This window comes from Colletotrichum chrysophilum (assembly GCF_026319265.1).
Source record: "Colletotrichum chrysophilum strain AFK26 chromosome Unknown scaffold_37, whole genome shotgun sequence".
Taxonomy (NCBI): Eukaryota; Fungi; Ascomycota; class Sordariomycetes; order Glomerellales; family Glomerellaceae; genus Colletotrichum; species Colletotrichum chrysophilum.
In genome coordinates, this window is record NW_026517324.1 from 134,931 (window position 1) to 148,571 (window position 13,641).

Sequence of the window (13,641 nt, forward strand, 5' to 3'; positions counted from 1 at the left end):
GCGCTGCAAATCCCCTGAAGCACTCCATCTCCCTGCCTGCAGCATCGCTGCCCGCATTCCGCTCCATCTCAACCGTTTACCCTTCACACTGACATCGCGAATCTAATTCATTCAAGGTTTCGACATATCAGACGAGAAATCTCCGTATATCAGACTGTCAAATGTCAAACTCATTCTTCGAGCGGGCCAACCCGCCTCCGCGGCGGAAAACATGTGTAGCTTGCACAAAAGCCAAGCGACGATGCGACCATGGCCAACCCTCATGCTTGCGGTGTTCACGGCGGAAAATCGACTGCGTGCATCCAAGTCCGCCTTCCGCCAGATCGAAGTCATCGGCAGCACACCATACTCCGCAGAGCTTTAGATCACCTCTGCCGGAAAGCGACCCGACTCCCGCCGCTGCGACCCCTGTTCCCGCCACTCTGGACGCTTGTACGGATAATTCTCTTGTGTCGTGGTCACAGGGCCCAGACCTTCTTCCGCTGGATCTAGAGGACTTGGAAGATGTCAACTTCGATGTTGGGTTCGAGGATTTGATCAATACCGACGCTCTCTTGGATGGAGCATTATCCCTGCCGGTGGCACTTACACCCAAGCCCGACCAAATGTTGGTGCCCTCTCGCCACCACCCGCAAACCTCTCTGGAGGAGATGATAGCAAGCAGAATCCAGTATGCTCTCGACGTCATCAAGAAAGTGCCTTCATCTATGGTGTCTGAAAACCAGACCCCATGGTCACATCCCCACTTGTACAGAGCTTACATGCCCAGGGAGATGCAAGGTATGTCACTTCGCGGGTGGTCATGGAGCATTACTAACAATATTCTTGCCAGATGCACAAGCGTGCTGTGCTTTATATGCTGCGAAGAACCAATACAACGCCGCCATGATCCTGCGTACTATTCAAGCCAGGGCGCATGAGGTCCTCGCCGCTCCGCCGCCCAAAGGCAGGCTTGAAGCCCTCGCGCGCCTGCATGCTATACTCCTTTACCAAATCATCCGCATCTTCGATGGCGACATTCCCATGCGGGCTTCAGCCCAACAAAGCCTCACGGCCCTCGAGCCCGCGATGCTCGCTCTGCTGCCTTTCGTCAAATGGGAGTCATCTCAACCAACGACAGGTCCAGCAGAGGACCAGTCATTCTGTCCCACCAAGGAGTTCTGGCAAGAATGGATCTGGCAAGAGTCAGCTCGTCGCACCATCTTCTTCACGTGCTTCTTTCTCATCACACACCAGATGCTGATAGGACGAGAGCCGCCCAATGGGTGTTCGGACAGGTATATCTTCTGCCAGTCATGGACCATGTCGGCTCACCTCTGGGGCGCCCCGAATGTTGTCGACTTTGCCATTGCTTGGAGAGAGAAGAAGCACTTTGTGATTAATCAACAGTCCTTCAATGAGGCGTTGAGGGATGCTTCCGCGGATGATGTTGACTTGTTTGGCAGGATGCTAATGGTAGGAGCTCTCGGCATAGATGATACGAGGCTGTGGTTCTATAATCGAGGCGGCACACTATGATAGAAATGCATTTGAGTTAACCTCCACGAAATCTTGAATTTGGGAAAGCAAAGTAGACTATATCCTGTTCTTATGCTCGCGCCACTTGAGGTACGTAGTCCCTCAAGAAACACCCACCTTTACCATATGTAATTGAATGCCACTCGGCAGGGAGGCTTGGGCAAGGGCAGGTGATCCAGCAAGCCCACGGAGACTTACACAGCAGTCGAGGACAGCCGTTTACATCAAATGGAAAGGAAGATGGAATGCAAGTCTCGTTCTTCTCGTAAAGCTAGCTGATTGCCTCTCCCTGGGCTTTCCTGAGCAATTTGTGTTTGTCACGCATACTCAACGACCAAAATCAAAAGACCAATCAATCTTTCCCAAGATCTTCTGTCGGTGGTATGGAAACCGAACCCTCGATGTCCCTCGCTCACCACTTCTCAAAGATCTTCGCGTGGGCATCTTGCTGGCCGGGGCTGGGAATACATCGGAGTTCATCCAGGCCGGGCTGATCCTGATCCTCGCACCGAACGAGCTTGAATTGCTCGATACGACCTCCATGCTTATTGACCGAGGTAGTAACGAGCTTAACTTGGTAGAGGCCATCGTAGCGAAAGCCGACCTTGGGGGCATACTTGAAGAGCATTTGCTTGCCCTTTCCGGCGGCAGCGCGGATGACTCGGACCATGTTTCCAGTAGCAAGACTGGCGACAAGGGCCTTGGTGCCCATAGTTCGGTCGGGAACCTTCTCAACATCTTGGTGCTTTTCGGAGCCCGAGCCGGAATACCAGACGACGTCGCCATTGTCAATGTCCGTAGAGTCCGAGGTTGGCGAGATCACAATACTGTAGGCGCCGCTGGTGATATTGCCGTGGATGCCGGCCTGGGATTGTCCATGGGCGCCATGGAACACAGCAGAAAGCTGGCGGGGATACTAGGCCCCGACCTTGAGACCGTTGTGTCCGTACTCCTTGCATTGGCGACGCGAGTGCTTGTAGTCCGGATTGAAGCGGATATTAATGCCAATGATGGTCAGGCCATGCATGATACCGTCAACTCCCCAGATAGGATGGTTGGCGGGGGGACGTGGAATGTTGTCAGTGAAGGTGATGACGGAAGTGGTTTTGGGAATCTCATCGTGGGTCTCCTCATTGACGGTCTTCTCATCGACGATTCTTTTAGCACGAACGCTATCATCGATCCACTGACGGAGACTGAGAGCACGAGACTGGTCACCGGCGGTGAAGAGACGCTGCTTCTCGGGGGGCTCTCCGTCGGAAATGGAGAGGAGGCGGGCGGCGAAGTCTCCATGGCGCTTAGCCTGGTCGGCGGTGATGCTCATGTCGTAGTAATCCTGGCAATCCTCCAAGTAGTTGAAGAAGTCGTAGATCTCCCTCTTGAGCAGGATGACGGAAGGATTGTCAGTGGACTTGTTGATTCGGGACATCATGCCGATGCGGGCGATGGTGTTCTTGAGTTTGAACAGGTAGGTGGACAGCTCGTTCTTTTCGCCGGGACCGGGAACCTTGGGGCCGCCAGAGGTACCATCACCAGCGCCGGTATCACCGATAAGCTTCGAGGCAGATGGGGCCATTTTTGGATCTCAGACTGTTGCTTCGAGGGTCTTCGGGGCGTTGCTGAAGCGTCGTCAATCGCTGTTCTATCCCCCTTGTCAGTAAAGTTCTTTGGAGGCAGAAAGAAACGTAGATATGTACTCACTAGACTGTAGCCGATTGGTTGTGATGAAAGAAATGTTTTCCCTCAAGTCGGAAGTGCTTGTTGACCAACTCACAAAAGTTGGAGTTTGTGTGAGGTGGTGATAACTGTGAAGCAGGAGAGAAACCTGAAAGAAAGTTCAGGAGGGAAGGAATTTCCAAAGGCGTCGAGGGCAGAGACCAGGCCGCGAGGCACCAACTAGGGCTCAACCGCTTTAGGCTATTGTTTTGAGGCACAAAAAGAGAGGTCTGATTATGTCGTCGGGGCTGTGATACAGTGAACACTCAGACCCGGAGCGGAGGTGTGGGTCCAAAGCACCGGCGAACGCGAGGTGGACTCGGGGTGGACTCGGGGACGAAGCAGTTACATGCACAAAGGCGATTATGCTTCTTGGGAAGACTGAAGTTATAAGGCACAGTTCAGTTTATTATGATGTGAGATATTAATCGTTCAACCAGGTATGCATTGCCGTTGAAGTCGTCAAGACAACACCACACTATTCGGGTGTAATTACACAATAAAATCGCACTTCATCTTAGTCATTTCCACCACAACCATGTGTGAACCCCCCAGCGGCGAATTGAGCTTTATTATTGCCAAAGCATCGCGCTCTGACCCAGATAGGAGTGTTAAAGTCGGCCTTCCACTCATTGCCGTCATCGTCCGGCTCGTCGAAATATTCAAACCTCCACATCGACAGGCCACCACCGATGCAGTCCTTGGCCTCCTTCATCAGCGTCTTCTGACCGAAATCATGGCTTGCCCAGCCGTAGCCGTGCATGACATAGCTGCTCCAATAGCCATGGTACCAGCCCTTGCAGTCGCCGCCGGCCTCCTTGGGGACCGGCCAGTGGCGGTTGTCTTTCTGGGGGTTGACCTGGTATGTGTAGTCGCCGTGGACGTACTCGCCGCCGAACTTCCAGTTCATAGGGTTTTCCGGGTCGTTGCCGTCGCAGTTGTTGATGACGGCCCACATCTTGTCAAGACACTCCTGCTTGTCGTAGTTGGTGCTCCCCTCGGCGATGGAGAGCAGAAAGCCGGTCTCGTCAGGCGTGCCCTTGTGGTATGTCTTCGCGTAGCTCCACCCAGACTGGCCTGTGGGACGAGTCACACTATCACAGAAGTCCTTGTAGTCCTCGTTGAGTCGGTCGCCTGATGCGTAGGCCTTGGACCCGTCTCCATTATGTTGCCAGCATGTGAACTTGTCCTGCGCCTCGCATGAGGGGGCTTCAATGTCCAGAACGGCAGCACGAGTGTCCACGAGAGTCTGTAAAGCGAAGGAAGCGATGGTGTAGTGACCCAGCTCATTGGGGTGGAAGTTCTTGCCGACCCAGTCCGGCAGTCCGATGGACGGGGGCTGGATCTCGTCGTCCGTGTCTCCGGGGCATCCAGGAGGTGAGGGGTTTCGGCGGTCCAGTTTGTGCTTGACCTCAGCGCCAGGGTTGGCCGAGTTAAATAGAAGTGAGTTGTATAGTTCAGTTTCAAGGTTGCGACGGGCGACTTCAGCTAGGGCAGCCCGCCTGGTCTCGGCCAGAGGCCCATACTCTTCCCACCTGCGTTTGAGGTCTACGTCGTCGTCGCTGACGCTGGTGTCGGGCTTGAAGAATTGCAGGTCGGGCTGCTCAGGGTCGGGGTAATCGCCTGATCCGTCCGGATCGCACATCTGGCCCTGAACACCGTCGTACACCCACGGGTCCCAGTTTGAGAAGCCGATCTTCCACTTATAGTCAGAATTGCTGGAGGTCTCTTCAACGACAGTCCTGATGATATTGTTGATCTGAACCACAAAGTCGTTAAAGGTGTTGCGGCGCTCAATGGTCAGGCCCGAATTGCCCGGCCAGAGCGTGGCATACGCCCAGGGCTGGTTTTGGCAGTCTTCCGTCTCGGTGTTGAAGAATTGAGCGTAGCCATTGTAGATGACGACGCCGTCGTCGTTCATCTTCTCATCCAGAGCCGCCATCAACTGCTTCATGTTGCCTTTGAGGATGGACTCCATGTTTGATTGGGCGATCGCGATGACGCTGTCGCAAGAAGAGTCGCCGCTGGGCACCAAGACGCACTTCTCGATCAGCTTGGCGAGGCAAAGGTCGTTGCCTCCGGCTGTCAACATGACCAAGTCCAGATCGCCTTCGAGAGCCTTGATCTGGTTGTAGATGCCGCCCGTTCTGTCGCCGCTGCATCCCACGAATTGGAAGTTCTCGACGCTGGGGCCTAGGGCGTCATTGACGATCATCGGCCAGGCTGTGTCGTAGCGGGAGCAGTACCAATTGGTGTTCTCCGGGTCGTCTAAGATGGGGTTGCCGAGAGGCTTGCCAGAACCTATGCCCGCCGTGTAACTATCGCCTACGGCGGCCCAACGCTTGATCCAGCCATAGTCGCTGGGGTTGTCATCGCGCTTGCTAAGGCTACGTTTCTTCTGTCTCTTTGGAGCGAGGAAAGATGTTGATACGTTGCTGGCTTGAGAGAAGGGCACAACATAGGCCTCCACCAGAGCTAGCCCGAAAGCATGGGCAGCCAAGAGGAGCGCGATCCGCATGGCTGTAGTAAAGAAGCACGTACAAGCGAGAAGGCAGAGCAACAGTGAGCGGGTGTCTCTGCAGTCAGGGCTTGGAACTAGTAAAACGATGTTTGAAAAGAGTGAGATAGAGTCAAAGGTGATCTCAGAAACAGAATGCCTAAAGGACGGGAGTCGCGCGAGGGCGCGAGGACGGCTATCGAAGTGAACTCCCAAACTTGAGCTACGGCAGGCTGCGAGAGGGATAGGTACGGGAAATGGAAAACCAACTTCACATTCACAGTATCAGTCCAAGCAATGTTATCCAGACCTGATGCCGGTGATATTCCGACCGGAACGTCGGGGGCGGGTCGGCGGTCGTGGGTTGGGACTTTGGTATCCCTCCTCCCGAAGGATCCCAAAGCCAGGATCTGTGTGATAGTTCATCTCGGCGCTTTGCCGCCACAATCATTCGAACTCATGGCTATCTGGCTGCCTAATGCAACAACGGCCACATTATGTCGACTGCCGTTACGCGTGATGTTCTTGGCGTTGAAGAATGCGCCGCCTGCTCGTTGGCCGCTCGAGCCGTGGAGAGCACTTCGGGCCGCACCCCGGTCGCCGGCACATCATCATGGCATCGGTTTACCTCCATCTTGTCGTTTACGCATTGCCGAAGGAAGCTAGGGCTGACGGGGAAGCCACAATGCTTAATTTTATCCGTAGTCAGGCACCGATCATAGGATTGCGCTGCGCGCACCCACGTGGTGTCTAGCCGGGATCAAAAGCATGCCCCAAGGATACGTGTGCCAATTCGGCCATCAAACCACGTTAACAAAAGGGTCTTTTGTAAGGGTTCACCACAACTGCGGTGAAAATCCCAAAACGAGCCTTAGCGCTTACTTCAGATAAGCTTCTGTGGGGGATTCTTAATATGCAGGTCCGTCGACCAAGGTTATGGGCAACAGTACCGATACAAGCTCGCATTCAAGTGTCGAGCAGGGGTAGGATCCTACAAGCCACGAGCATGACCACCGCCCCTCGAATCACCAACAGCCCACGACAAAGATAGGGACGTTTGATGGATACCTGGCAGTTTCTGGCGACAAGAACACTTTCTGATGCATTCAATGAAATGATCTTAGTCGTTGCCCAAGTTGAGAGCACCGGCGAGAACCCCTTTCCCCCGTTTCTCTCTCTCTTCGTTTCAGCCAGATTCCGCCATCTACGTCCTTCTCTTCTCTCCTGAAAACGAAGAAAGCGATTGCTACTCTTTTGTCCTACTTCGTCAACCATGGCTTTGAGTTGCTCCCTTCGACGCCTCGCCCTGGCGTGCTTGGTCTTGGCTCCAGGTATCGCCCAAGCCATCATTGACAGAAATCATACGGCTGCCATGGCCAGACAAGTGCGTTTCCATAGAACTGGAAAATTAGCCAAAAGACAGGATGAAGGTGACGATGACTACGTATGCACCGCCACCAAAGGCTGCGATATTGGCTGCTGCGGGCCCTTGTAAGTCAACTATCAACTCCCTCTCGCTGAGCGAGCATCCAATCTCCTTTGTCCGTCAAGGATCTGGACTGACACGCAAGACGGCAGAGATGAGGAGGGAAATGGAGTATGCGGCCTGGGCCCGGACTTCTGCGGCGACGGGTGCACATCGACGTGCCACTACAAGTCTGAGTGCGATCCGGGCTGGGGCATCGAGTGGTCCAACGCCACAGCCTGCCCCTTGAACGTATGTTGCAGTGAGTATGGCTTCTGTGGCACCGATCCCGGATTCTGCGGCGGCGAGGTCGTGTCCTCGCCGCAGTGTGATATCGCGGCCGGCAGCTCGAATGGCCGCACCATCGGCTACTATGAGGGCTGGAACTCGCAACGATCCTGCGGCACCATGACCCCAGAAGAGATTCCCAAGGGCTACTATACCCATCTGTTCTACTCTTTCTCGCTCATCAACCCTGAAACCTTCCGTCTGGAACCTATGGACGACACGACGGGCAGTCTGTACGGCTCTGTGTCTGCCCTGAAAAAGACGCAACCAGAGCTGCAGGTCTGGCTCGCCATTGGCGGATGGGCCATGAACGACCCGGGCGCGTGGCGGACGAGCTTTTCGGATTTGGCCGCGAGCGAGAGTGCTCAGGATGAGTTCTTTGAGAGCTTGGTCACCTTCATGTCCACCTATAACTATGACGGTGTCGACATCGACTGGGAATACCCTGTGGCCGAAGACCGTGGTGGTATAGAAGCCGACTTTGACAACTTTGTCAACTTCATCTCACGTCTGCGCAACCGCTTGAATAACCTGGGCACGCCAAAGGGCCTGTCCATGACGCTACCTGCGTCATACTGGTACCTTAAAGGCTTTGACATTATCAACTTGGAGCCCCATGTCGACTTCTTCAACGTCATGACTTATGACATTCACGGTGTCTGGGACTCAACCATTGAATCTTTGGGTCCTTACGCCCACGCTCACACCAACTTAACCGAGATTGAGGAGGCTCTCAAGCTTCTCTGGCGAAACAATATCAACCCGAGCCGTGTCAACCTTGGTCTCGGCTTCTACGGCCGCTCTTTCACCATGAAGGACCCGAGCTGCATGGCCGCGGGATGTGAGTTCTCAGAAGGTGGCAACGGCGGAGCTTGCACTGGGACTGCTGGCGTCTTGTCTGCCCATGAAATCATGCAGATCATCGAGGACGGCGCGACCATGACTTTAGACCCCGTGGCTGGCGTGCAAATTGTCACCTGGGACTCGAATCAGTGGGTCTCATGGGATGATACCGAGACACTGAAAATGAAAGTGGACTACGCCAACCAAAGATGTCTGGGAGGCGTCATGATCTGGGCCGTCGATCTTGACGATGGCACTCTGATCAAAAGCCTGTCGGAAACTGGCAGGGAGACAACCATCATACTCGACGACCCTCCGGCGATCTCGGCCTGCTTCGGGACCACGTTGGAGGACATCTCCGGCAACGTCACGGATGCGAGTAGCTAGGCGTCTGGGCTGGGAGGTCAACCGGCGTGCTCTTTTTGTGTCCTGTAGTCTACCCTCAGTCAAAGCTGTTGACATCTTCAATTGATTCTGTTCATCCCTACTTAATATTCTATTCGAAATGGACGTGTCCTCAAGGTGCCTCTGTGTTATCACATGAATGATTGTGAATGCCATCAGGCCTTGGAATATGATTCAACGACACTTGTTTCGCGTGTTGAAAATCTGAACAGATTGACGTGGAAAGAAAGATTGGTAGTCAATCTACGAAGCTTAAGTATATACACTAATGCCATTCGGCAACCGACCATGATCACAAGCACCCCGAGCCGCCAGAGGGACCAGACTGGCTGGTTTTGTACACCTTCTTGAAATTGGTTAAGGAATTGAGAAGGTCGAGTTTGGTTCCTTCAACGTTGGCGTACATGGTATTCAAGGCGGCGATGTCCAAGCTGCTGGGCGCTAAGTTGATGGGGATTCTGCTGCCGTCCGGCTTCATCAAGATAGCATCTCGATTGTCGTTCTCAGGTGTGGGTTGGCCATTTGAGTTGCCTCCAGCACCCGAGGGGTAGATCATGATAGACTGCCAGTCGACGTCGTTCTCGCCGTGGCCGTTAGAGTGCGGGGTGCCGACTCCTGGCATAGGCAGGTATTCACTGGCGCTGAACCCGTTATTCTTGGCAATTTGCCAATTACTGCACAACTGTTGGATTGTAATATCTCGAAATCCGCCTCCACCGGTCTGGAGGCGAAGACCACCATTCGCAGCCGTGTAGTAGTCCTTGAGGTTGTCACAGTTCCAGCCTCCCGGGTTGTTGGGGCCGAAGACTTCGCCACCGTCGGCGCCAGCAACACCCGCCCAGAACTTGGGATTTTGGTGTTCGTGATAGAGTCCCCAGGCATGACCAAGTTCGTGAGCAAAGTTGCCAACGACATCCAGCATGCCGATTTCAGTGCTGTCGCTGAGAAACATTTGTGGGCCAACCCCCCCGATCGTGCTGCTGGGGAAGCCAACGGTGGTGGCCAGGACACCCTCGCGGTAACGCACCGTCAGGACTTCAGTGGCCTCGGATGTGCACACGTTGTCGTTGACCTCCTCGATTCTGAAGTTGCTGTCCAGTCCTTTGGAGATCCAGATTTTGCGCGCATCCTTCAGATATTTCTTCAGCGTGCTCTTTTGCGCCGCGGTCGTCTCCTTCTCGAAGCAGTAACGAATCACGCGGTTGGGCCACGGCCTTTGCGACGTCAATGATTGGTCTCTGGTAACATAATAGTACCGTTTGTCCAGCATGGAGCTATTGCTTCTGCTGACGAGCGCCGGTTGCCAGATGAAACTTCCAGCCAGCACATGGCTGCCAAACAAGAGGCAGAAAAGAGATAAAAAGATCGTAAGGGGCACCATTATTTGCGTGAAGAGAGAAAAAAAGCCGTTTGAACGAGAGACTGATGTGACGACGGTGTCGAGACAAGATGCTGCACAGAAAGCAGACGAAGGGGAGGCCAGGAGAGGTAAAGTGAGCTGGCGGCAGCTTGTGTGTCAACTCGGAGACGTTCGTCCGATAGATTCACCTGCTTGCTTCTTCACACAACCCCTGCTGACTGCAGCCTGGACATCGCGGGCCATCATCGCGTTTAAAGCCCGCCCGTCCCCGCGTAATCTCCATAGCGGCCGGCTCTATCGGTCAAGGGGGCCCCGGTCTTGTACCGGTACATGCCCCGCTTCCCACCCACCTTCCCGGCTCCTTCGCCGGAGATATCGCCAAGTCTATACCGTCGTAAGATTCCTCATCCTTTGGGACAAAACATTCTCTGCAGAAGCGCAGAATTGCACATCAGGCACACACGATGCAGATGTTCAATAGTTCCATATTGCACATCCGATTGCTGAAAATTCGGTCCTTCCGAATCCTACAACGCGCCAGAGGCGTGAGATTAATGTTACTTTCGGTATGGATGCGAAGGACCACCATCTGGAGATACGCGGCATCATGGTTCACGAAAAGAACTTTTGTCACTAGATGGTGCCTCGAAGCTCTTGCAGATGTTCGAACTGATACCCGTGTCGTCCCGCCGAACTCAAAGTTCTCTGGTGTGTTCTCTGGCGACCGGACAACTCAATTCTGTTCACTCTTTCACCGACGGCTGGCTGCTTTCACTCTTTTAGCTTCACAGTCGACATGAATACGCCATCCAACATGATACCGAGCCTCAGAGTTCGGGCAGCTGCCGCTTTGGCCATCGCCGTGGGCTATCAGCATGCCCTCGCCCAAGACACATCGCCATCCGGCGCCACAATGGACGGAATAGCCTGGGACTGCAGCGGTTGGCACACCGTCGTCTCTGGCGACACATGCTATTCCATTGAGCAGCAGTACGGCATCACAGAGGCCGAATTTCTTGCGTGGAACCCGGCCGTGTCTAGCGACTGCGGTACCAACTTCTGGCCCGACTACTCATACTGCGTCAGGGTCGGAGCTCCGGGCCCGACAATGGAAGGCATCGCAAGCAACTGTGATGCCTGGCACACCGTCGTATCAGGAGACTCGTGCTACAACATAGAGCAGGAGTACAGCGTTACGGCTGATCAGTTCTTCGAGTGGAATCCTGCTGTATCGACTGACTGCGCCACCAACTTCTGGCCAGACTACAGCTACTGTGTCGGCATCAACGAAAACCAAGGCTCCACGACCATCAGTGCCTCCTCGGCAACTGTCACTTCGACTGCCGCTATTACAAGCAGCACAAGGACGAGCGTGAACACCACAACGACTCCGTACTCGACACGCTATCCCGTCACTTCGTTCAATCTCACGGCGCCGTACACAGCTACGGCCCTGCCTCCACAGCGGACTCTGTCTGGTCAACCGAGTTACTGCAATACATGGCACATGGTAGCGGGAGGCCAGACGTGTGAGGATGTTGTCAACTACTACAGCAACAGACTGACGCTCGAGCAACTGTAAGTCTGAATCTTCTAGACGTCTGGCTCAAACTGCGACTGACTTAATGCTCTTTGCTTCCAAGCCTCGAGTACAATCCTACTATTGGACAAGATTGCAGCGGCTTGTATACAGGCTGGTACATCTGCGTCGGCATCCAGTCCCAAACCTCTTCGAGGATAGAGTGGTACACGTCTCAGACCAACTTCACCGCGCCGGCGTCTACACCCTATCCTGGCTATGTAGCCACTGCTGTTGCCAACTACACCGCATCTCCGCAGCAGACGGGCATCCCCAGCAGCTGCCAAAACTACTACCAGGCCCAGGCAGACGATACTTGCACGACCGTTCTCGATGTATACGACTACATCACGGAGGAGCAATTCTTTAGCTGGAACCCGGCCCTCAACGGTGACTGCCTGGGTCTCTGGTCCGGCTACTACTACTGCGTTGCCAACTTTGCGGCCGCAAGCGATGTACCTATGCCTCCCACAGTCACGAGCGGAGCGTCTCCCACGGCAACAGGAACCATTAGCACCTGTGAGAAGTGGTATATCACCCGGGTCAACGACGACTGCGCCGCCGTCGCCGCATGGTTCGGCACCTTCTCCGAGTCCGACTTCATCTCCTGGAACCCGAGTGTCGGGTCATCATGCGCCAACATCCAACAGGACACGTATTACTGCGTAGGTGTTCCAGGAACGGCCACGACGCGCTCCAACGCCGTGACGACAACTGTGCCCGCGAGCATGCCGACTCAGACGGGTGTCGTGTCTGGCTGTACTCAATTTTGGCTTGTGTCGCCGTCCGACACGTGTGATACCATTATCGAGGACAGCGGCGTCGCCAACGCCACTATCTTTCACGCGTGGAACCCGGCCGTCGGGTCTGATTGTGCTGGCCTGAAGGTAGACTACTACGTTTGTGTCAGTACCAGTGAGTGGGAGACCATCGCCCCCATCAGCACTGTTACTATCTCGGCCGGCCAAACCATTGTACCCAGCACGACGGTTGCCTCAAACTCGGCGTCAGCGTCTGCATCTTCGTCTACGACATCGTCTGCTGGCGCCTCGACGACGACCAGCACTGCCGTGACAACGCCGTCGCCGTTCATGCCGGGTATGGTAGACGGATGTGTCAGGTTCTACTTCCGCAGCAGCGATGCAGCTGCCCTGTACTGCTATGATATCGCTTCATATGCGGGCATCGCCCTCAGCGACTTTTACACATGGAACCCGCAGGTCGGCACCGATTGCACCAACCTGTGGGCTGATACGTGGTATTGCATCGGCCTCTCGGGGTCGACTCCGACGACGATCTCATCGGGTGTGCCTACTCCGGCCTGAACTGCGTCCTAGAGAGACTATTAAGGCTTTTTATTTTATGTATATATGCATCGAATCAATTTCATCTTATCGTTACTTGTGCTTAGAAGTTAACCTAACCAACTCCCTTGGAGCGCTTATTTGGCATGAAAGTAATTACCGGGAGACTAACTACTAGAATAAGTATAGGCTTCGCTCTGATTAATCTCTGGCTTTCAAACATTGATGCCGTACACTAGAATCTACAAAGACGGAGACAGTTGGGTTAGAACATGAGCTATGGGAAGAGTCAAGTTTGCAAACTGCGCAAGGGGTCAATTGCCCTGGACTTATTCTAATAGAAGCTGAGACGCCCATGTTAAGCAAGCCCATCTCCGTAAATCTGTTTGAGTCTCCCTATGTTTTTGAGAAGCAACTGACCATCTTGGAAACATTTTTCACTTCATTCCTAGTAGATCGAGATATTTGACAGCATCTCGTCTAATCTTTCCACTGAAACTATCAAATAGAGAAGGAAACTTCCAGCCTTCGGATGAGGTCTATTATTGAATTGAGTAGCTGGCTTTCAGAAGAGCTCTAGAATACGATCAGATAAAACACCGCTTGATTGGGAAACAAACACCCCTGAACTCCTGGTGTAATCCGTCCTTGCAGATGCATACATTT

The 13,641-nt window shown here is 53.9% G+C and overlaps 6 protein-coding genes across 6 annotated transcripts; 3 read left to right on the forward strand and 3 right to left on the reverse strand.

The window, feature by feature from the left end:
• Positions 1-605: 605 nt before the first annotated feature.
• On the forward strand, positions 606-1,518 carry COL26b_005466 (uncharacterized protein; the record flags this gene model as incomplete). Its single annotated transcript, XM_053178312.1, has 2 exons — positions 606-780; positions 833-1,518. 2 exons carry the CDS (start codon positions 606-608, stop codon positions 1,516-1,518), a joined length of 861 nt encoding a protein of 286 aa, XP_053037714.1.
• A 412-nt stretch (positions 1,519-1,930) lies between these two features.
• COL26b_005467 (uncharacterized protein) lies at positions 1,931-3,094 on the reverse strand (the record flags this gene model as incomplete). The annotated part of the gene is made up of 2 exons (XM_053178313.1): positions 1,931-2,383; positions 2,447-3,094. The coding sequence occupies 2 exons, from the start codon at positions 3,092-3,094 to the stop codon at positions 1,931-1,933; spliced, it is 1,101 nt and encodes a 366-aa protein (XP_053037715.1).
• Positions 3,095-3,751: 657 nt separating this feature from the next.
• On the reverse strand, positions 3,752-5,752 carry COL26b_005468 (uncharacterized protein; the record flags this gene model as incomplete). Its single annotated transcript, XM_053178314.1, has 1 exon — positions 3,752-5,752. One exon carries the CDS (start codon positions 5,750-5,752, stop codon positions 3,752-3,754), a length of 2,001 nt encoding a protein of 666 aa, XP_053037716.1.
• Positions 5,753-7,155: 1,403 nt separating this feature from the next.
• On the forward strand, positions 7,156-8,714 carry COL26b_005469 (uncharacterized protein; the record flags this gene model as incomplete). Its single annotated transcript, XM_053178315.1, has 3 exons — positions 7,156-7,222; positions 7,303-7,448; positions 7,524-8,714. The coding sequence occupies 3 exons, from the start codon at positions 7,156-7,158 to the stop codon at positions 8,712-8,714; spliced, it is 1,404 nt and encodes a 467-aa protein (XP_053037717.1).
• Positions 8,715-9,024: 310 nt separating this feature from the next.
• On the reverse strand, positions 9,025-10,002 carry COL26b_005470 (uncharacterized protein; the record flags this gene model as incomplete). The annotated part of the gene is made up of 1 exon (XM_053178316.1): positions 9,025-10,002. The coding sequence occupies one exon, from the start codon at positions 10,000-10,002 to the stop codon at positions 9,025-9,027; it is 978 nt and encodes a 325-aa protein (XP_053037718.1).
• Positions 10,003-10,906: 904 nt separating this feature from the next.
• COL26b_005471 (uncharacterized protein) lies at positions 10,907-12,996 on the forward strand (the record flags this gene model as incomplete). The annotated part of the gene is made up of 2 exons (XM_053178317.1): positions 10,907-11,670; positions 11,736-12,996. 2 exons carry the CDS (start codon positions 10,907-10,909, stop codon positions 12,994-12,996), a joined length of 2,025 nt encoding a protein of 674 aa, XP_053037719.1.
• Positions 12,997-13,641: the final 645 nt, after the last annotated feature.